Consider the following 21,913-nt stretch of genomic DNA (forward strand, 5'->3'; position numbering starts at 1 on the left):
TGCACATGTATACGCTGCAGCAGCAGCAGAAACCAAGCTGGCTGGTGTCAGGTGCAGGTGACGGCCTCTTCTGGAAGTCTGTGTGCAAATTTCAGCACTGGGGACCGGGTGGAGGACTGTGCTGGGAGGGGGTGGAGGACTGTGCTGGGGAAGGGGGTGGAGAATGGAGACCGGGTGGAGTGGACCAAAGGAGACTGGGTGGAAGACTGAAGGGAGGAGGACTGGAAGGGTGGAGGACTGAAAGGAAGGGGTGGTGGAGGACCAAAGTGGGGGAGGGGGTGGAGGATCAATGGAAGGGTGGAGGGGCTGGAATGGTGGAGGACTGAAGGGAGGGTTGAGGATCTGGAGGACTGAAGGAGGGATGGAGGATCAGCTGGGGAATGGACCGGGCATGGGGGGGCTGGACCGGCATGGAGGGAAGGGGTGGAGTGGCTGGACCGGGGTGGAGGATCAGGTGGAAGACTGGTGGAAGACTGGTGGAAGACCGTGCTGGAATCGGGTGGATGAAAGGGAAGGGGGTGGAGGAGGGAATGGAGGACTGGATGGAATGAAGGAATGGAATGGACTGGGTGGAGTGGACGAAGGAATGGAGGGGGGGTGGAGGACCGAAAGGGTGGAGAATGGAGGACTGGTGGAGGAATGGAGGTGGAAAGACCGGAAGGACCAGGTGGAGGGAATCGGGTGGACTGGGGGATCAGGAAGGGAGGAAGATCAGGACTGAAGGGGGTGGATCTGGAAGGGGGGGATCAGCGGAATGCGGTGGAAGACTGTGCCGGGAGGGGGTGGCACCGTGCCGGGAGGGGTGGAGACCCAGCCGGGAGGGGGTGGAGACCGTGCTGGGAGTGGGGTGGAAGATCAGCAAGAGGTGCAGGACTGTGCTGGGGAGGGGTGGAGGACTGCAGACTGAGTCTACCGCGTTTCCACCCCGCCCGGAGCAGCGGGGTCAGGTGCCACTGGGGCCAGGGCCCAGGCAGGGAAACTCACGAGGGCAATCTGACCTTAAAAAGGTCGAAATATGAAATGAAAAAAACAACAGCCTGGGAATGTAAGCAGGAAAGGACCTAACGGCCAAAATTGCCCAAATCGGATAAATACAAACACTAACCACATAACCAGTTTAATAAAAGCAAACCAAAAAAAGTAAAAAAACAAAAAACTGTTTCCAGCAAATGATAAACAAATGGATACACACACAAATGAGCCGAAGAATAATGCAGCAGCCATTTCACCAAAGGGAAACAGGGGCTTAGAAAGCAGACAGGGGAATTCCGCAGCAGCTCCAGAAGCAGCAGCCACACCCAGCTGCACACAGCGTCGTCACGGGGAGCTAGTGTGCCGCGCTCCCTGCGCAGGGCTGGGACGAGGCTGGACAGGTTTCAGGAATCACTTAGGCAAGAAGCATCCCAAGCCATCATGATGACTGCCCCTTTCAGCTCAGTCAGTGCCCGATATTAGGACCAAAGCGTTAATTGATGATGAGACATCAATTCAATGGGACAGTATGTTGACATTTAAAGCAACAGTCGGCCATGCGCAGTGGGTCGCACCTGTAATCCCAGCACTTTGGGAGGCCAAGGCGGGCAGATCACCTGAGGTCAGGAGTTTGAGACCAGCCTGTCCAACATGGTGAAACCCTGTCTCTACTAAAAAATACAAAAATTAGCTGGGCATGGTGGCAGGCACCTTAATCCCAGCTACTTAGGAGGCTGAGGCAGGAGAATAATTTGAACCTGGGAGGCGGAGGTTGCAGTGAGCCGAGACCAAGTCATTGAACTCAAGCCTGGGGGACAAGAATGAGATTTCTCTCAGAAAAATAAAAAATAAGTTAAAGCAACAGTCATGGAATCTACATAGCGAAAAGCCACGATATAGTCGTAAACAAAAAACAGTATACAGAACGTGTTTGCCATACTTTTCCTAATATGTGTTTATTTCCTTCCGGTCTTTTGCATACGTCATACTGAGGGAAATCAGACTAAAACACTAATAGCCATTTTGGAGGCATTAAGTGATTTACAAAAATATCTTCTTCTCATTTTTAAAGCTAGGTTTTATAAACTTAAACATTAAATATTTTTCCTAATAATTTCTGAAATCAGTACTGTGATCCAAACTATATTCGTGCCTTCCCTTCAAATACTTTTTAGTCTTAAGTTGCCAGGACTTCAAAAGTGGCAGCCAGGGAGTCCCTCCTGTTACTTAAGACATCAGCAGACACCAGGCATCGTTTCCATTTTATACAAATGATGAAAAGCTCAAAGTCGCTGTTTTTCCCCATTTCCCTAAATGCGTGTTCAAATTCAGGCTACATTGGAAATTAATAAATCACCTCTACAGGAGTCAGAGCCTCAGACAAATACAACCGATCAACCAGTACAGCCAAGCAGAGATCACTGGCTGACCTCTAATACTATCAATCAACACCAGGAAGTTGACATCAAAATGGCCTTTTGGGGCCGGGCACAATGGCTCACGTCTGTAATACCAAAACTTCGGGAGGCCAAGGCGGGTGGACAGCTTGAGGACAGGAGTCTGAGACCAGCCTGGCCAACACGGTAAGACCCCTTCTCTATTAAAAATACAAAAAAATTAGCTGGGCGTGGTGGCAGGCACCTGTAATTCCAGCTACTCATGAGGCTGAGGCAGAAAACTGCTTGCACCCAGGAGGTTGCAGTGAGCCAAGATCATGCCTCTGTCCTCCAGCCTGGACAACAGAGCAAGACTCTGTCTAAATAAATAAATGGCTTTTTGGGCTCCCTCTCATCTCCTTTCTCCCCTTGCTGCCTAACAAAAAACTTGCAGACCAGGCATCTGTCCCTGGAGACCAGGGGGCATGGCCTCCTATGTAAACGGTCCCCACTAGGGGCTCCTGCGGGCTGAGGAAAGGCCCTGGCTGGCAGGACCTGGTTCCCCTGCCTGCCGCAGGGGGAGGCAGGGGTGGGTGAGCGCTGGTGCCTGCAGGGCTCCGGGCAGGTGGAAGGAAGAGTGACAGGGGGCGTGGGGTAGACACTGACCTCATAGATGAAGTACACCTTGGCCCCCACGTAGATGCCCATGCGCACCACAGCACGGACGGCAGCGTTCATACCTGCAGTGGAAACAGGAGCAATAGTCACTGAAGAGCCTGGGGCAATTCTGGCTCTGCCGCTAATTACCCATGACCATGCGTACGTTTCGTAACCTCTCAATGCCTCATCTCCTAATATGAGAAATGGGTACACACACTCCTCTGGGATTAGGGGAAGGACTAAAAGAAACAGCCAACATAATGCAACGTGCCCCTGTGCCCAGGCTGAATCTAAGAGCCCAGGGTACTTTCAGTTCAAAACATCACTCTGGACTTGATACGAATTTGTAGGCCACTCCATCCAACTGCAAAACAAACTACAGAATAGGTGTTTATTTGCAGCTAGCCAAATTCTGTGTGTGTGTGATTTGAGGAGATGAAGATGGATTATCGCATCACCAACTACCAACGTAAAAAACAACAGGCAATGGGCTTCAACAGAAAACAAGTCATGCAATGTTATGATCAGTAAAGTTAAAATAAGCCGGTGTATTACAAATAATCATACCTCATGAAGATAAAGGGAGGCCCCCCTTTAGAAGAACAGTGTCATACAATGTGTAAGCCTGTTTACAATGTATCACAATATGTGTCTGTTTACAATATATCATCATGTAAGTCTGTTAGCCTCCATCCCGCTCTCCACTGCAGACGGATTTGGGGGAGCTGAAGTCACTAGTGTCTTGGAGCCACCTCTGGACCTGGAGGGTCTGTCTTGCTGTCGTGGCTAACGAGCTCAGGCCCGTCGGGAGAGGAGTGAAAAGGCACTAGGGCTGCCCGCACAGCCATGCAGCACTGGTGCTTAAGGATGAGAAGCACCTGAGCCTTCAGTGCCTTCGCTCCCAAACACACCTGACAGCACCAAGCTTCCTCCTCCGCAAAGTTAAATTTCAGAAACAGCTGTCAGGACTAAAGATGCTGCAGTTCGTGGGCCATGAAGCAAGCGATGCTTCCGTCAATAAACCACAAATGACTGGACTCTGGTCCTGCAGGGGCACCTGGGACACAGAGGCAGGTTACGTGCACTTGGACAGCGACCGGCTCAGAACACACTTAAAAAAACCTTCAATTACGCTGGGCCAGGTTGGCGATGCTGGAGTCGCCATGACCTCTGAAAGTTCACAATTCTGAATGAGAATATCTATTTAGCTGAAAAAGCTTGGGGATACATATTTTAGAGGTAAATGCATGTTTACTATGTATCTAATATGTACATGTACGTATGCATATATATATATGACATAGTCTTATTTACTTTATATTCAAACCTAGTTTATAACACAAAGAATTCTAATGACCTGCTGATTAACTAGTGGCCATCTCTCAAGAACATGAAACTCAGCATTTCAAAATGCAGGTCATCTCACCCTGAACATTTCCTCCCCACACTGTACCCTCTCTCTCTTGCCGAACAGCACGACTTTCTTCTCTGTCGCTGGTGCTGAATGCTACTGACACCCTTGCTGGCTCCTGCCTATACAACTGACAGCTGCTCCCAACACTGCCCCTGAATCCCTGACTCCCTCTGACATGAGCCACTCTGTGGCCAGAAGGATTCCAACAGTTTTTTCTCTTTTGTTTGCTTTTATGCAAATAATTTATGAATATATTCTCCTTGTTTAGAAAAAAAACACAAATGAAGTAACGGCCACATGAGCCCCACCCCTTGGAGAGCTGGGTGTGGGGCCGGGGCCTTGCTGCCGGGCTGTGTGAAGTTTCACACTGATTATTTCTTTCTACACTTTGATATTACGTCCGAGATGTTTTCCATATCAGTTTCAATGTTCTCTTCTAAAGCACAAATATGACCGCGTTCCTCCGGGTTCCCAGGGCTACGAGAAGAAAACCCAAGTTCCCCTGAGCTCCCGGCCATGCCCCAGGGACCTCCCACCTGCCTGGCAGCACTTGGAGGCTCCTGTCCCTGAACCTGGGTGGCAGTCCCACCAGCGCTCCGACGCTCCGACGCTCTTCCTCCTTCCTCCTCCTTTCCTCTCCTCTTTGGCTCTGGCACCTCCCAGGAAGAGGGCCTGGCTTGCCTCCCACCTGATTCCATTTATTCCTGGCAGGACAAAGCCCCCCGCCCCCTTGGTCTCACACCTGTGGGATGTCCTCACCCATCTCTCCCATGGCCGGGCTCAGCAGTGCCTGGACTCCTCAACTCCAAGGGTAGAGGCACAGCTCTGGTTCCAGGACCTTCTGCTCTGCTCACTCTACTGGATGAATGAACCATCAAACACTTAGCCCGTGCCAACACTGGGAAGCAGATGATGCCGAAACACAACTAAGACCCGATGATGGCCCCTCACCCCTGCTCCTGCTCCTCCCCTGCTCACCCCTTCCTCCCCTGCTCTCTGAAGACCTCATTCCCACCAGTCTTTCATTAAGGAATGATGAAGAACTCGGGGATTTTAGAAAATGTTAAGTGGAAAGAAATAGCAGAAGGAATAAAATTCTTAAAAGCTGGACATGAGGCCAGGTGCGGTGGCTCATGCCTGTAATCCCAGCACTTTGGGAGGCCAAGGAGGTGGATCACGAGGTCAGGAGATCGAGACCATCCTGGCTAACACGGTGAAATCCCGTCTCTACTAAAAATACAAAAAATTAGTCAGGTGTGGTGGTGGGCGCCTGTAGTCCCAGCTACTCAGGAGGCTGAGGCAGGAGAATAATGTGAACCCAGGAGGCAGAGCTTGCAGTGAAGTGAGCCGAGATTGCGCCACTGCACTCCAGCCTGGGCGACAGAGCCAGATTCCATCTCAAAAAATAATAATAATAATAATAATAATGTAAAAAATACAAAAAAAAAATTAGCCAGGAGTGGTGGCGGGCGCCTGTAGTCCCAGCGACTCAGGAGGCTGAGGCAGGAGAATGCTGTGAACCCTGGAGGAGGAGCTTGCAGTGAGTGGAGATTGCGCCACCGCACTCCAGCCTGGGCGACAGAGCGAGACACTGTCTCCAAAAAAAAAAAAAAGCTGGACATGATACACAAGGTGACCCCAGGAGACTCCTGTGCAGAGTAGAAACACACCCCAGCACTAAAGTCAGTCCCTGAAGTCCCTGCGGGATTCTCCCCACCCCCCACCCCTGGGTCCACCTGTACACACCTGGAAAGAACAGTGACACCACCCCACAGCAGGAGCTCACCATCGGCGGCCGCGGCACCCCAGGTAGCTGGGACACCCCCAGGGTTTCACAGGTGGAGAGGGAGCCTGGGAACGTGCATTTCTAGCAATTTCCAGGTGACGGGGCACCACACTTTTAAAAATACACAATACTAGGTCCTGAAAGGACTTCTATTCACTTGCACGTTGGTGGGATGGAGCCCTACATTGCAAAGGGCTTTTCTTCACGTGTCCTCCTTGAGCTCAAGGGCTGGCAGCACTTGGTGGGACCTAGTAGGGAGTCCCTTGCTGACTGCACACCCACAGCCAGAGCCCTGGCCCGGATGATTCTCACAGGAAGCCCGCAGAGCTCCTGACACCTCCCTGGAGGGATGAGAAAGCTGAGGCTCTGAGGGGGATAAACTGATTACTGGAAGGTAACGACCTTAGTGAAGTGGTGAAGCTGCAGTGTAAACCCTAGTTTTATTTCATTTTAACTTTCAAGACTTCCTGATTTCCTCTATTACAATACCTGTGCCTTAGAGCCACCAGTGGGAACTTGAAGGAAAATAATGCCTGCTGAGGCCAGATGCTCATTTAATTGCCTGGGGGTGGAGCCTGTTTGGTTCTAAGCCTTCCCTCTGAACTTCTGAATGGTGAGGACTGCAAATCAGCTGCCTCCTGCTGGGCCCTGCAGGGTGAAACCTGAGGAAGCCCCAGGAACATTCAGTGAGGGGTTAGGAGGGAGAACACGGGTGGATGAAAAGCAAGAAGGAAATATACCAGCATTCACTGGCGGGCTCTGTCACCCACAGGACAGGGATGAAGACGTGCACACCTGCAGTGCGGGCTTTCACAGCCTGGCAATGAGGGCTTTCAGCCTCACAGGTAAATGTCACCTGTTTCACCACCTCCTTAGGGCTGTTCTAGGGCCCCGGCACACAGCCATTTGGGACAAAGGGCAGTTTCAGTGTCTTTCACTCCACGCTCAAGCTACAGATTGTCCTTATAGCTCAGGTATCCTGGGGGTAATCCATCTCGTTTTGTTTTGGTTTTCGGAGCCCAACCCAAGAATCAAATAACTTTCCTAAGGATTTCCAGGAGAAAACATCTTCCCACCAAAGAAGAACCTTACCATTTGGAAAAACACCTCTTCGTCATTTGCAAAAACCCCAGTTTTCAGGGAAGTGATAATCTTGTCATGAGAACCAAAGATAAAGTTGGAGATAATAAGGAAGTGGTTACATAGGAAATCTGTGGTCATTACTCTGACCAATTATTAAATCACTTTCTTCATATGCCATACTTTTTAACAGCTTCTTACTAAACCACAGTGCAGGTAAGAGAGTCACAAGACGGTTTCTTCCTTGAGTCAGAGTCATCCCCGGCCCACACCAGGGCCCAGCAAGAATGACTGAGGTCACCCTGATTTCCTGGCTACTTGGAGGAGCTGGATTTCCCAGTTTACAAATCTCAGCTTCCTGGGATTCTGCTCTGATAAAATCTAAATTGTTTTTTTTTTTTTTTTTAAAGAAAAAAGTAGCCTGGGCGCGGTGGCTCAAGCCTGTAATCCCAGCACTTTGGGAGGCCGAGACGGGAGGATCACGAGGTCAGGAGATCGAGACCATCCTGGCTAACACAGTAAAACCCCGTCTCTACTGAAAAATACAAAAAACTAGCCGGGCGAGGTGGCGGGCGCCTGCAGTCCCAGCTACTCAGGAGGCTGAGGCAGGAAAGTGGCGTGAACCCAGGAGGCGGAGCTTGCAGTGAGCTGAGATCCGGCCACTGCACTCCAGCCTGGGCAAGAGAGCCAGACTCTGCCTCAAAAAAAAGAAAAGAAGGAAAAGGAAAGGAATAGGCTGGCCGCGATGGCTCATGCCTGTAATCCCAGGGCTTTGGGAGGCCAAGGCAGGCAGATCACGAGGTCAGGAGATTGAGACCATCCTGGCTAACAGGGTGAAACTCGTCTCTACTAAAAATACAAAGAAAATTGAGCCGGGCGTGGTGGCATGCGCCTGTAGTCCCAGCTACTTGGGAGGCTTAGGCAAGAGAATCGCTTGAACCCGGGAGGCGGAGGTTACAGTGAGCCGAGATTGCGCCACTGCACTCCAGCCTGGGTAACCGAGCGAGATTCCATCTCAAAAAAAAAAAAAAATAGATGAACTCAAATGAAATAATCCAGGTCTATCCTTTTACCTCCTCCGTTGTCTGGAGTAATCAAGCTCCCTGCCTCGCCCTCTCTCACAGCACTGAACTGCTTTTCCTGAATTTTCCCACACTGCTCATCACTCACTTGTTAATTTCGATGCATACATTCTTTTTGAGAAATGAAGTCAGTTTGCCGACTGCTGCCACTGGTTTGTCAGAAAATGAGCTTACACTGCGCTGATCTCACTCCTGCTGCCAAAGCTCCTTCTAGGGGTCTCTCCTTTGACAATGTAGGGATTATGTAGGCATGGGGAGGTGGGATACCAAGGGGGGATTCTGTCAACGTGCTGTTCCCCCCTCCCCACCCCCGCCGGTTCAAAGTCATCGAGCCGGGGGCCTCTCTGACTATCTGGACTGTGCAGACCACCGTGTCTTCCGGTAGGGTCAGGGGAGGGCTTGAGATAAATCTGTAGGGCTCAACCACCGGCCCACTGTCCACCTCAGGTGCCCCAAGCGCCATCGCTACCGGGCGCTATGTGGATGCGTCGGTGACAAAATGGAAAGTCTCTGGTCCCGGCGGAGCTTGTTCCGATCAGGAGAGACCCGAAAGCAAGAAACACAGTGAACAAATGCATGATGCCCAGGGGTGGATGGCCGTAAGCACTAAGGAGAAAAATAGCAAGTGGGGTGGGGGGTGTTAAGAGGGTGGGGAGGGGAAGGGCTGCCATTGACAATCGGAGAGCCTGCAGACCTGCCTGAGAGTGACGTTTGGGGAAAGAAGGAAAGGGAAGAAGGTGAGGGAGGTTAGCTAAGTGGACATCTGGGAAAGAGCTCAGGCAGCAGAGGGGCTGGGGCGGGGGCGCGCTGGCAGCGTGCTGCATTCCAGGGTGCTCTGCATGGCTGGGACGGTGTTGGCCCTCCCCTGCACATCCCTCAGGGCCTTCGCAGAAACACATGGGGACCTATGTACAGGCAGCACACGCCACCCATCGCCATGACCACACTGTCCCTCAGAGGAGCCGCTGGCCACATGTGTCCCGTCCACATGGAGATATACTTGAAGATTCTTTACACACTGGGTTTCAAAGACTTAGTATGGAAAACAGTGTAAAATATTAATAACACAATAACTGATTGTTATCAAAATAGTGGGCTGAATATAAAATATAGTTTTTTTTACTTTTTCTTTTTTTTTTAGATAGGGTCTCACTCTGTTGCCCAGGCTGGAGTGAACCGGTGCAGTCACAGCTCACTGAAGCCTCCAACTCCCGGGCTCAGGCAATCCTCCCACCTCAATCTCCCACGGGACTGGGACTGTAGGTGTGCACCGCCACATCCGACTAATTGTTTTGTATTTTTTGTAGAGACTGGGTCTCGCCATGCTGACCAGGCTGGCCTCAAACTCCTGGGCTCAAGTGATCCACCTACTTTGGGATCCCGAAGTGCTGGGATTACAGGCGTGAGTCATGGCACCCAGTGTCACCCCCTCCCGGCCTGCCTTTCTTTAATGTCGTAACTAGATCATTTAAAATTGCATAGATAACACAGGCCACCCATGCAAGCCTCAATCCTGGGAGATGCTCCCATTGGAGAAACCTCCAAGAAGCAGATCTGCTTGGATTTGCAAACGGCCTCTCTGGCCCCAGGGGGATCTGCTGTGCAGAGCTGCTCTGGATTCGGCTCTTCAATACTGCCCTTGAGTGTACTGTTCACCTCTTGACTTTCGACCAGCACAAAGCTCCTTATTAAATGCTGACAAAAATTCCTTCCATTCCAGGTGCCATAATGGATTCATTAATCTCCTATTGATAGGTTTTTGCTGGTTTTCCTACTTTTTGCTGTTCTCAGTTTCCCCTTCCATCCTACTGGGCTCTGAAGCGTTGCTTCAGAGATTTCCATTTTATCTTATAATTAAATAATATGAACTCTACTGGGGGAAGAAAAGCAGCCCATCACACTGGTATTAAGCCTTAATATCATTTTTGCCATCTTGACTCCTATCGCTATAAAAAGTCATTTTCTGTTCCCCTCACAAAACCACCCAAGGAATATTGCTTCAGACACCAAAGGTGCCCATGTGGGGCTCAAGCCTGGTGTCCAATAAATATGTGTGTCATTGACCTAATGCATGTCCAGTCAATTGAAACCTCACACTTCTGACTTCGGTTTTGAGGTAGTAATCTTGAAGTCTTAACAGTTTATACACATTGACCTGAGGATATTGGAAACTTTTGATTAGAGAGGGTTGAATTCCTCTAAAGGACTTCATGAATGAAGAAGACAGCTAGAACCCCTGGTTTCCTGCTCCTCAGTGGAGATTCCAGGCGGGAGGCAGGCAGCAAACGCTTGCGTTCCTGTCAAGTGCCAGGCGTGGTGCTGGGCGCGAGAAGGACACCAGTGAAGACACAGCTACACGCAGCCCTGAACATGCCTGCTGCAGCCACAGGGCTTGGCCACACCAGGGAGCTCTGTGAACTCAGGGAAGCCGGTACACCTCGGGCATCCCTTGCTCATGTGTAAAGTGGGGATAAGTCAGTGCCCAGGATCACTGAGGGCCTGCCACATAACAGAGAGTCACTGAACACTAGCTATTCTCACTAGGATTGGAAAGGTTGAAACTTACTAAATTTCTGTGAACTTTCTATAAATACTGTATTGATGTTCACGTCACCACAGGCAAAAAGGACGCCGCTTTCGCATCCAGCCCACCCTCAGGATGCACCTGGACTTCCCAGTACACTCAGCTCCACCAGGCACCAGGCCCTGCAGAAGCCACAACCTGTGACGAAGACAATGAGTCACTCTTGGTGTGTGGCACAGCATGATGTGGCGGTGGGCGCTTAGTCATGGTCAGTCTGCGATCCAGAGCTGTGGAGCTTATTTTAGGTTGAGTGAAAATCAATTTAAGTTTCCAGACATGTCTTGGGACAACAGAAGATACCCAAAGAAGCAGGGAAAAAAAAATAAAAAACAAAAACCCACAGCCTGAGACAGAAGATACCCAAAGAAGTAGGAAAAAAAAAAAAAAAAACCCAGCCTGAGAAATACTTTCTTCATTCAAGGCCTGGGGAGTCAGGAACATAGGAAAGAGATTTTCTATTTTATCTTATAATTAAATAATATGAAACTCTACTCGGGGAAGAAAAGCAGCCCATCGCGTTGGTATTAAGGCTTAATATCATTTTTGCCACCTTGACTCCTATCGCTATAAAAAGTTATTTTCTGTTCCCCTTACAAAACCACCCAAAGAATATCTGTGTAATTTTGAGCAAGTTGGGTTTTGCTCACTTTTGAGCATTAACTAGAATAAGGAGCTTCACCAAGAAAGGCCCCTGAAAAGCATGGTGGAGGCCTGACATGATGGCTCATGTCTGTAATCCCAGCTCTTTGGGAGGCCAAGGCAGGAGGCTCACTAGAGGAGGCCAGGAGTTCAAGACCAGTCTCAGCAGCATAGTGAGATCCTGTCTCTGCTACTAATAATAATAACAATTAGCCGGTCATGATGCTGCATTCCTGTCTTCCCTGCTACTCAGAAGGCTGAGGCAGGAGGATCACTTGAGCCCAGGAGTTTGAGGCTGCAGTGAGCTGTGACGGCACCACTACACTCCAGCCTGGGTGACAGAGCCAGACATAAGTACTCTTCATGGTCTAAGGGAGAGTACAATATTTGGAATTAGGATCTGTTTTGCTCCTACCACAATCGCGTATGCACCTCACTCCCTTACCTAAGCTATTTTTCTTTGTGAGTCTTTCTCCCCACTTCCAAAATGAGGGCATGCCTCTCTTGGGACCATCTATCTAGGCTTGGAGATAAGAATTGTAAAGCTCCTAGTACACAAAATATTTTCAACCAATGGTAGCTATGGTCATTTTAATATATGGAATTGTACCATAATTTCACATCTGACAGATAATTCCCCTGAAATTGATACTTGAATGTGAATGTGTTCTCTGATCTCCAGCTACAGGCAATAGTCTTCTATGTCAGGGAAAATCAAGTACTAATATAGAATCAGAATAAAATGGCAAAAAGAATGGGGGCACAACAGATAAATTCTCGAGGAATAACCTACTTACTGTAAGGATTTGTAAATCTGTGGCAGCTAAGACCAGGCCCTCTGAGCACATCTGGAGGTGAACTTCCTTAAAAGAAATGCGTCCAAATGCTCCAACAGGTTCAAGATCATATCTCGGAAGGGTAAAGCTCTTTAGAGTCTACAAAAAAATTGTGACTTCGGCTCTGCCAGGGAAAGAATGCCCAGGCGACCCGCCGTGGCGGGCTTCCCCAGGGACAGCCCAGGTGTGACCCATGTGGGCTCGAGGCCACCGTATTTGATGCCACCTGCAGAGCTGAGGGCAGCTGTCTCCCATTAAGCCGAGGCTGTACCAACCAAGCCACGTTCCCACATAATATTGGTTTCCAAAGTACCTTTTTCCCCAGAAGAGAAGAGGCGTGGACTTACTAACCTTCAATATGTGTAACTCCTCCCAGGTGGCAAAACCAGGACAACAGAGAACACTGCGATTCTGCCAATGTATCCTAATCTCACATGCCTGTACACAAACTCCCAAGCATTTTAGCAAGCTTTTGGACATGGAGCTCAAAAGAATGACCCATAAATATTTTCCAATACATACAGCATCTTAATGTGTTTTTCTTTCTTTTTTATTTTTTTGTAGACACTGAGTCTCACTATGTTGTCCAGGCTGCTCTGGAACTCCTGGGCTCAAGCGATCCTCCTGCCTCGGCCTCCCAATGCACTGGGAATGAGCCACCGTGCAGGACCCACAGCACTTAAATTCCAAAATCACCTTGAAATCCTGACCTTCCACCCGCCCTGGTGGCTTCCAGAGGTCAGTTCCTCTTCCCGTGCCAAAGGTTTCTTGTCTTTCGCGGCCCCGGGTAAGGTCACTCCAGGTGCTCCCTCTGCTTCTGAAGGCCTTTGACTGAGAAGCCACTCTGGGTCCTGTCTGGACCCCAAGGCGGCTCCATTCGTACTCGCACATCTCCCGGCCGCTTTAAGTCACGCTGGCCAGGCTCTTTCCACTTCACTCTCGTAATTTCTCCAATCCCAGCCTCTGCTGCATCACCTTTTCTTTATCTGAGAACTCAACCCTGCCGGAGGAACGCTGATGCTGGGATCCTTTAACTAGAACGCTAACACCAGACCACTTCCCAGGGGCGCTGGGGGGCGGGCTGCGGGGCGGGGCCTGGCGCTGCCACCAGGGTCTCCCGCCGAGGGCGCTGGGCCTGGGGAGGCTGCGCTGCTGGCTCGGGGAGCGCGCGGCGTACGGATGTCGGTGCCTGGGCGCACGGAGACGACGGGCCGGGCATCACGTAGGCGCTCGCGGCGGGCGGGGCGGCGCCCACAGCGCCCCAACGTGCAGCGCCCGCGCCCGCCCCGCGCGCTCAAGGGCGAAGGGAAGGTCACCGGGGCAGTGGGCTATGGGCCCATCCCCGCTCCATCCTTGTGCAGTGCGCGGTCCCGAAACGGGAAGAAATCCGCCATCCGGGCCTTTCCACGCATCTGCGGCAGGAGGAACCAGGAAAATAAAAATCAAAACCCAGCTCCGGGCGCGTCGCGTCTCCAGCCCGCGCTATCGCTAAGGCTCGCAGGTAGCGTTCGCCTGGGAAGCGCCGACCTCCCCGCCAGGGGCTGCGCGGCCTGGGGCGCTCCACCGTCCGGGCACCGGCGCCCTCACGTGCACCCGGGGCCTGGGGAGCGCAGTCTCCACCACCTCCCGCTCTTCAATGTTAAATGTCCTCCCGGCGCGCCCGCGTCGTGGACCCAGGCTCGGGCCCCTCCTGGAGAGCCGCTTCCACATTGCAGGGCAGGGGAAGCCCAGAGCCCGCGCCGCGGCGCCGCTGACGTCCCGGAGTCCCCGCTTCCTGGTCCTTCCCGTCCGCGGAGGCTGGCGGGGAGGGCCTGGGACCCATTTTAGTTTTCGGTTTTGTCACGAGCCGGAAGGCGACAGCACATGCGAGCGCAGGAAACCCTTTTTTAAAATCTTCCAGCGGAAACGCGAGGGGCTGCCGGACCGCCTCGGAGACGCCAGGCGGGAACCCAGAGCACCCCCGCCGCGTCCCGCATTGCAGCAGCCGGGACCCCGCCCACGCCGCGCGGGGCACGAGGCGACAGGAGGCGCGCGGGGATCCGGCCGTTTCTTCCTCGACATGCTGGGGGGTGGCGTGGGGCGGAGTTGGGGGGCGGGGGCCACTTAGGAAGTGATCGCGCTGTACCCACGCTTCGGAGGGGAAGCCCGGCCCCGTCCTACAGCTCAGAGGCAGAACGACCCCCGAGGGCGCTCCAGGCGACCCCCTCTGCCAGGCTCAATTTAAAACATAAACCGGAGGGGGTGGAAAGCTCACTATTTTCCGGATGGAGGTTCCTACCGCCATGTCCCTTCCTCCTCCGCCCCACCCGGCAAGGACCCCGGGGCTGCCTTGCCGGCTCCCGCCGCCCCGCAGGTACCCCTGCCGCTCCCGGGCACGGGCTTCTCCCCAGTTCTCCCCATCGCTTCCCCGCTCTTCTCCCCAGTTCTTCCCATCGCTTCCCCACCTTTCCCCGGGTCCTCCCATCGCTTCCCCCTCTTCTGCCCCGTCCCCCCATCCCCTTCGCCCTGTTCTCCCCTTCTCCGTCCGTCCCTCCCTCGCCGCCCGGAGGGGGGCGCGCACCTTGAGCATCCCCGCCGCTGGTCAGCACGCCGATGGCCTTGCCGGCCCCGGAGAGGTGCTCCAGGAACTTCCGCAAGGAGCCCTTGGGGGCCCGGGAGTCGTCCGCGTCCAAGGCGAGGAGGCCGAGGGCAGCCGCTAGTCCGGGTGCGCAGCAGGCAATGGGGACCCTGCCGGCGCGCGCCCGACTCGGAACCGCTGCCCCGCCCGCGCCCCCGCCCGGCCCCAGCGCCAAAGGGCGGTGACGGGCGGGGCCCGAGCGCACGGGAGGGGCTGCGGGGGCGGGGGCGCGGCTAGGGGCAGGGGCAGGGAAGGGGCAGGGGCTGGCGGGGGGGTGCGTGTGGGCAGGAGCACCTACGCGGGGGTCGTCGTAGGTGGGGGCCGCGCTAGCGGTGGGGGAGGTCGCGGAGGCGGGGGTAGCACCACAAGTGGGCGGGGTCCCTGCGGGTGGGGCCGCGTTGCTGGTGCGCTAGCCTCGCGGGTGGGTTGGAGGACTCTGGTTGGGGGCTTTAGAGATGCCCGGAGCGCCACAGGTGGGGGCAGGGGCAGCGTCCGGGGGAGGGGAGACCGCAGGGGGGCGGGGTCACATCGTTTGCGGGGCGCGCCAGGGCGGGGCGGAATAGAACGCGGGGAGCATCTCCCGGGGGGGCAAGGGAGACCGTGAGTGGGCGCGAACGCCGGGGCGGGTGGAAACCCCGCACTTGCGGGGAGCGCCGATGGCGGGGCGGGGTGGAATTGGGGCGCGGAGACCCCACCTGGACGCGGAGGCTCGCGGCAGGCCCGGCAGCTCCGGCTGTTGTCGGCGCCGAGCCCGGCCGCGCGCACAGCTTCTTGTTGGCGGCAGGATTCCTCCTGGGGCTGCGCTGGGAGCCTCGGGGCGCGGCTTCCTCGACCCCCGCCCCCAAGTTTTCTCTGCAGCCTGAGGTCGGGAAGGACGCACGGAGAGTGGATCCTTCAGGTGGTGGGAAAAGCTGAGCGCGGCGGGCTTAGCTATGACGAAGCTGCGATTTCCCGGGCCCACGGGGGCTGTGGCGCTCCTGGGCCCCCAGCCCGTCCCGTGGGGAGAAGAAGCCTTGGGGTGGAGGAGGGTATCGGGGCGCGACCCTCAGAGACGCCTGGGCGCGCGAAAGTCAGAGTGGGGCAGGAGGAGGCGCAACAGGACTGGCCTGGCGGGGAGGCGGGACGACCCTTCCTCCCCACGGACACGCGCGCTGCTGTACGCTGTGCCGACCTCGGCTGACTTCACTGGCCAACTCCACGTGCTGAAATACGCACATCCAAAGCGCTGTGCCAGTTGCCCATCCACAGCTTAACAGCCTGGTGCCAGTTACCTGCGATGGGAGAGGGAGCAGCCCCCACAAAAGCACGGGCTTATGGGGCCCCGGTTCCTTCAGTGCCCACCCCACGAAGAAGGGCTCCCAAACGGCCCCACTCGAGGGCTTTCCGGAGGATGGTCCTGCGCAGTGGGTGTTTGTTGAACAGATAAGAGACAACAAAAGAGACTAAGAAGAGGTTTGTTCTATGAACCGGGGAAAGTGAAGCAATCGCAAAGGAGAGTCTCGCCAAAGGGCAATCCTGGGGAAAAGATGGAGAGGCATGGATTTTTCTTGGATGTGTGCCTCATCCTGGGGCTCATCCCGCTGAGCATCAAATATTCATTGCAAAAGAGGGAAAAAAAAAAATATGCTGCGGACAATGCTGGATGGTCTGCTCTCTCCCTTGGCCAGAATTAACGGCGAAATTCCTAACCCCTCGTGGTCCTCAGAATCACCTGTCCTATGCACACCCCCACTAAACCACTGAAGTCCAGTTTCTGGGAGCGCAGCCAGGGAATGTGTATTTTTAAACAAACCACCTAGGTTATCCTGATGAATGCAAAGTCAGAGAGCGCTGCTCTCATGCAGTGAACCTGAGCATTATTCTATTAATTAAAAGGGAGAGGAGAATCCTGGCTGTCTTAAGGTGGCAGTTGAGTGGCCTTTGCCTTCTGGCGGGCAGAAGAGCAGACCGAGGCTCTAAGCACCTGCACCCACCGCTGGGCTCAGGATCTGTGCTGGAGAATAGAAGGGCTAATTTAATTATTCATGCCTTTTTAGAGCATGTTACATGTGGAGAAGGTGGGGCACACTGAATTTTATTTTAGCCAAATACCCCTTATCTCCTTATACAATTGATATTTTTATATTGAACATTAGGGGATTGGTCATTTGTCATCAAATTGTCTGTAATACAGAAAACGATAGATACAACCTAACAGTTCAAACATGAGTTAAATAAATGATGGTAAAAATATACGCTGCAATAATATTTAGTTGCTGTTACCGCTACGAAGATAAGTGTCTACTGACATGGAAATATGTTCAGGACATACAAATAAGTGAAAAGGCAGGCCTAGACACAGTGTGAGCCTGTGTGTGTGTGTGTGTGTGTGTGTGTGTGTGAGTCTGCATACCTATGTAAATGTTTCTGAGCATTTTATTTCCTTTCTTTTGCTTAGTATAGGCAATGCCATTTTTCTCTCCGATGAACAGGTATTGTTTAGGGAATAGAAATAGTTAATGAAAAACAATAAAATTTAGAGTGTCAAGACCCCCAAGGTTACGGATTATGTTCAAAAGTTTGTCTGTGTATAAGGGCTGGGGTCAGGGTGGTCACTGACGGTCCTCACACATCTGTTCTTATGAGTTTGGCCCATTGCTCAGTCAGTCAGGGAATTAACATATATTAATATATACCTGTAGCAAAGATGGAAAAGAATAGCTATGGCTCTTTTTTTTTTTTTTTTTTGTTTTTTTTTTTTTTTTTTGCAAGTCATGTATTTTAATGTTGCTACAACTAGAGGTTTTTTTTTTTTTTAACTTTGGCCTTAGCAATGAATCTTCTAATTCAAGAGGAAGATATTACATGCCGTGCTGACCGTACAGCTTCCACCCAGTAGGACCTGAGGTGTGTGTTTGTTCTTTATTGTCCCTTGACAGATTACTCCAAAGGCCCACACCAGCACACACTTATACCCCAGGAATGATTACTCCTTGGGCCAGGAGTTCAGGCAGGCTTCACTGGGCCCTCTGCCCCAGGGGCTCTCCAGGGCTGCAGCAGGTGTCTGCCTAGGGCTGCTGTGTCTTCTGAAGGCTCAGGCTCATCAGGGGAGGAGCTGCTTCCATGCTCACTTCTGTGTTGCTGGCAGGATTCTGTTGCTTGCAGGCTGTTGGACTGAAGGCCCCAGTCTCTCTGTGGCATCAGCTTCAGGTTGCCCTCTGCCCTGGGCGGGTGACTGGCTTTGCCAGAACTAGCACCTACCAAGAGCCAGGGGGAGAGTTCCAGTGGACGGAACCTCAGCTCCTCCCAATCCAATCTCAGGAGAGACCGCCATCTCTTTTGCCTGGTTCTATTCATCAGAAGTGAGCCGCTGAGTCCAGCCCTCTTCTAGGGTCTGGCTGTGAACACTAGGGACAGCGGCCAAGGGGAGCCACTTGGGAGGGGAGGTGCTGCCTGGGACCTGCCTAGGACAAGGTGAAGGAGAACATGCATAGGGACAGCTGCCCTTCCCACTTCCCCTCAGTGGTGAGCGCAGGAGTTGCCGATGTGTCCTAAAGGAGTTCTGGCATCCCAGGAGGGAAGCAGCTCCCAGCCATGAGGACACCATGACCCAGTGCCCCAGCATGTGGGGCTGCACATTCCAGGGCTACCTGAGCTGCAGCCTCTTCCCCTTCTCTGCTGTCTCGGCCTGTGCATGGAGTGGGCATCTCAAATCTGCAGGGGCCAAACTGAGCTCAGGCCTCTGCACCCCCGACACAACCCCCCACCGCTCAGTCTTCCTCACCTCAGCTCCTGGTGACTCCATCCTCCCAGGGGCTCAGGCTGAAGCCTTGCAGTGCTCCTCCACCCCGGCATCTAAGTCCCTCAGGAAAGTCCCTATTGGCTCTTCATTGCATCTGGAGCCACTGGGGCCAGGCCACCACCTTTGACCTGGACCGGAACAGGCTCCCTCCTCATCCCCTGCTCTGCCCCAACCTCCACCCCACCTCCATGCCTCGGGTGTCCTCAGCTTCAAAGTCAGGGTGCACCTATCAGGATGTAATTCAGGCATCTTCTCTGCTGACTCGGAGTCACAGGCCCCACACATGGCACACTGGCCTGTCCTCTGGTCCCTTCAGATCCTGGTGCTGCCCAGAGGCCCATGCAGGCACCCGACAACCTCAGGCCCAGCCTGCTCTTTCCTCAACCCAGGCCCTCCTCTCCCTACCCACTCTGCCCACCTTCCTCAGGTCTGTCCTGCAAGGTCTCCTGCATGGTGAGGCCTCCCCAGATCACCCTCTTAGAAATTTTGGGCTCCATGCACACTCCTGTTCCCTCCCTGCTTCTCTTAAAACATCCTCGTCAGTGTCACACATGGGGCATTTCACCTATCTGCTGGGCTTCTCGAAAGGTCCCCCTGCTGAACTCTGAATGCCGTGGATTCAGAGATCTTTGACTATTCCCTGCTGCAGGCCCAGGGCAACAGCAGAGCCCAGGACAGAGTGAACCTGTCATGGGTGCTGCTGAATGAATGAATGAAGGAGTGAGTGAGTGAAGGAGTAAATGAGTGAGTAAATGAGTGAATGGGTGAGTGAGTGAGTCAGTCAGTGAATGAGTGAGTGAGTGGATGAGGGAAGGAGAAATGAGTGAGTGAGTGGGTAAATGAGTGAATGAGTGAACGTGAGTGAGTGAGTGAATTGCTGAGTGAGTGAATGAGTGAATGAGTGAGTGAGTGAATGGGTGAGTGAATAAGTGAGTAAGTGAATGAATGAGCGACTTAGTGAATGAGTGAGTGAATAAGTGAGTAAGTGAATAAGTGAGTGAATGAGTGAGTGAGTGAATGAGTGAGTGACTGAGGGAATAAATGAGTGATGGGTGAGTGAGTGAATGAATGACTTAGTGAATGGGTGAGTGGGTGAATGAGTGAGTGAACAGATGAGTGGGTGAGTGAGTGAATGGGTGAGGGAAAGAGTGAGTGAATGAGTCAGTGAGTGAACAAGTGAATGAGGGAGTGAAGAAGTGAGTGAGTGAATGAACGAGTGAGTGAGTGAATGAGTCAATAAATGAGTGAGTGTGTGAGTAAAGGGTGATGAGTGAATGAGTGAGTGAAGAGGTGAATGAGTGAGTGAATGAGTGAATGATTTGAGTGAGTGAATGATTGAGTGAATGAATGAGGAAATGAGTGAGTGAGTGAATAAGTGAGTGAATGAGTGAATGGGTGAGTGAGTGAAAGGGTGAGTTAGTGAATGACTGAGTGAGTGAATGAGGGAATGAATGAGTGAGTGAATGGGTGAGTGAATGAGTGAATGAGTGAGTGAGTGAGTGAATGGGTGAGTGAATGAGTGAATGAGTGAGTGAATGGGTGAGTGAGTGAATGGGTGAGTGAGTGAATGGGTGAGTGAATGAGTGAGTGAGTGAGTGAATGGGTCAGTGAATGAGTGAGTGAATGAGTAAATGAATGAGCAAGTGAGTAAAAGGGTGAGTGAATGAGTGAGTGAGCGAGTGAAGGAGTGAATGAGTGAGTGAGTGAGTGAGTGAATGGGTGAGTGAATGAGTGAATGAGTAAGTGAATGGGTGAGTGAGTGAATGGGTGAGTGAATGAGTGAGTGAGTGAATGGGTTAGTGAATGAGTGAATGAGTAAATGAATGAGCAAGTGAGTAAAAGGGGTGAGTAAACGACTGAGTGAGTGAATGAGTGAGTGAGCGAGTGAAGGAGTGAATGAGTGAATGAGTGAGTGAGTGAATGAGTTAACGAGTGAATGAATGAGTGAGTGAACGAGTGAGTGGGTCGCTCAGAGGAGATGAGGACAGGAGTTGCCCTCTGACTGCTACAGTAGACAGGAGCTGAAGGAGTCTGAAGGGTGGGATGTGCTCACTCGGTACATACACCCTGCTCCACACATCCCCAGAGAAATCTAGTCTCACCAGAGTGGTCGCTTGAGAATTATTAGTAACAACCTTTTTCCCAATATTTCATATATGCAGGATGATTTCTTACTTTCCTTGAAAATGCCAATCGTTTTTTGGACTTGGAATTCTCCACTGCTGGTCCACGCCACTGTATTCTCCCATAGGGGCATCCCCCGAGTTGGAGAAAGAGTCATTCCCAGGAATGGATAAAAGCCAGAAGGGCATCATCAGGTGGGGCACCTTCTCCTATCATCCTCCGCTTCCTGTCTGGGTTACCCTGAGTGACTTGGTTTGGAGGTCTACAAAATGCGGACATATCAAATTTGGATAAAAGCCTAAGCAGTTTAAGAGGTTGCAGTGCTAGCAGGAAGGTCTTTGGCTCCCGGCACCCTCCTCCTGTCCAGTCTCTGCTGGACCCAGGACTCTGACTCCACCTTCGGCCTTGGGGGTTTCCTCCCTTCCTTCCCAGCCACTGAGCCGCCTTGGGCTAATCTGCAACCGCAGAGGTGCAGCCCTCCTCCTTTCCTCCTGCCTCTTCCTCTCTTCTCACTTTCCTTCTGCTTCTTTCAGGACTTTGGAAAGTCCAAGAATAAGCAAAACTGTAGACCAGAAAACGCTGCCTTGAGCCCATTCCCCTCCCAGCAGCTTCCCTTCAGACTCCTTGATCTTTAAAACTTATTTTGCTTCGTATCTAGATGCTAAACTTTATATAGAAAACAGGTGGGGTTGGTTTCTTGACCGGGTACAGTGGCTCACACCTATAATCCCAGCGCTTTAGAGGCCAAGGCGGAAGGATTGCTTGAGGTCACATGTTTGAGACTAGCCTGGGCAACACAGGGAGACCTCGTCTCTACAAAATTTAAAAAAAAAAATTAGCCTGGAGCGATGGCACATCTGTAGTCCCAGGTACTTGGGAGGTCGAGGCAGGAGGATCACTTGAACTCAGGAGTTTGAGATAACAGTGAGCTATGATTATATCACTGCACTCCAGCTTGAGTA

General features: G+C 52.4%; 1 protein-coding gene across 4 annotated transcripts in view; it reads right to left on the reverse strand.

The window, feature by feature from the left end:
- The window catches only part of PFKP (phosphofructokinase, platelet), a 64,089-nt gene extending 48,867 nt beyond the window's left edge, over window positions 1-15,222 (reverse strand). For 3 of the 4 annotated variants that reach the window (XR_004177127.1, XM_009213887.3, XM_003903325.4), the window contains exons 1-2: window positions 14,990-15,222; window positions 3,015-3,088 (exon numbers count right to left, since the gene is read on the reverse strand). Coding sequence is in view for 3 of the 4 variants with exons in the window: in XM_009213887.3 (XP_009212151.2) it covers window positions 3,015-3,086 (72 nt within the window). In the remaining variant the exon portion in view is untranslated. Of the gene's footprint in view, window positions 1-3,014; window positions 3,089-13,125; window positions 13,476-14,989 lie in introns of those variants that run through there. The other variant, XM_009213888.4, reaches the window with a different exon arrangement.
- Between the last annotated feature and the right edge of the window lie 6,691 nt (window positions 15,223-21,913).

This window comes from Papio anubis, chromosome 11 (genome assembly GCF_008728515.1).
Source record: "Papio anubis isolate 15944 chromosome 11, Panubis1.0, whole genome shotgun sequence".
Lineage (NCBI taxonomy): Eukaryota > Metazoa > Chordata > Mammalia > Primates > Cercopithecidae > Papio > Papio anubis.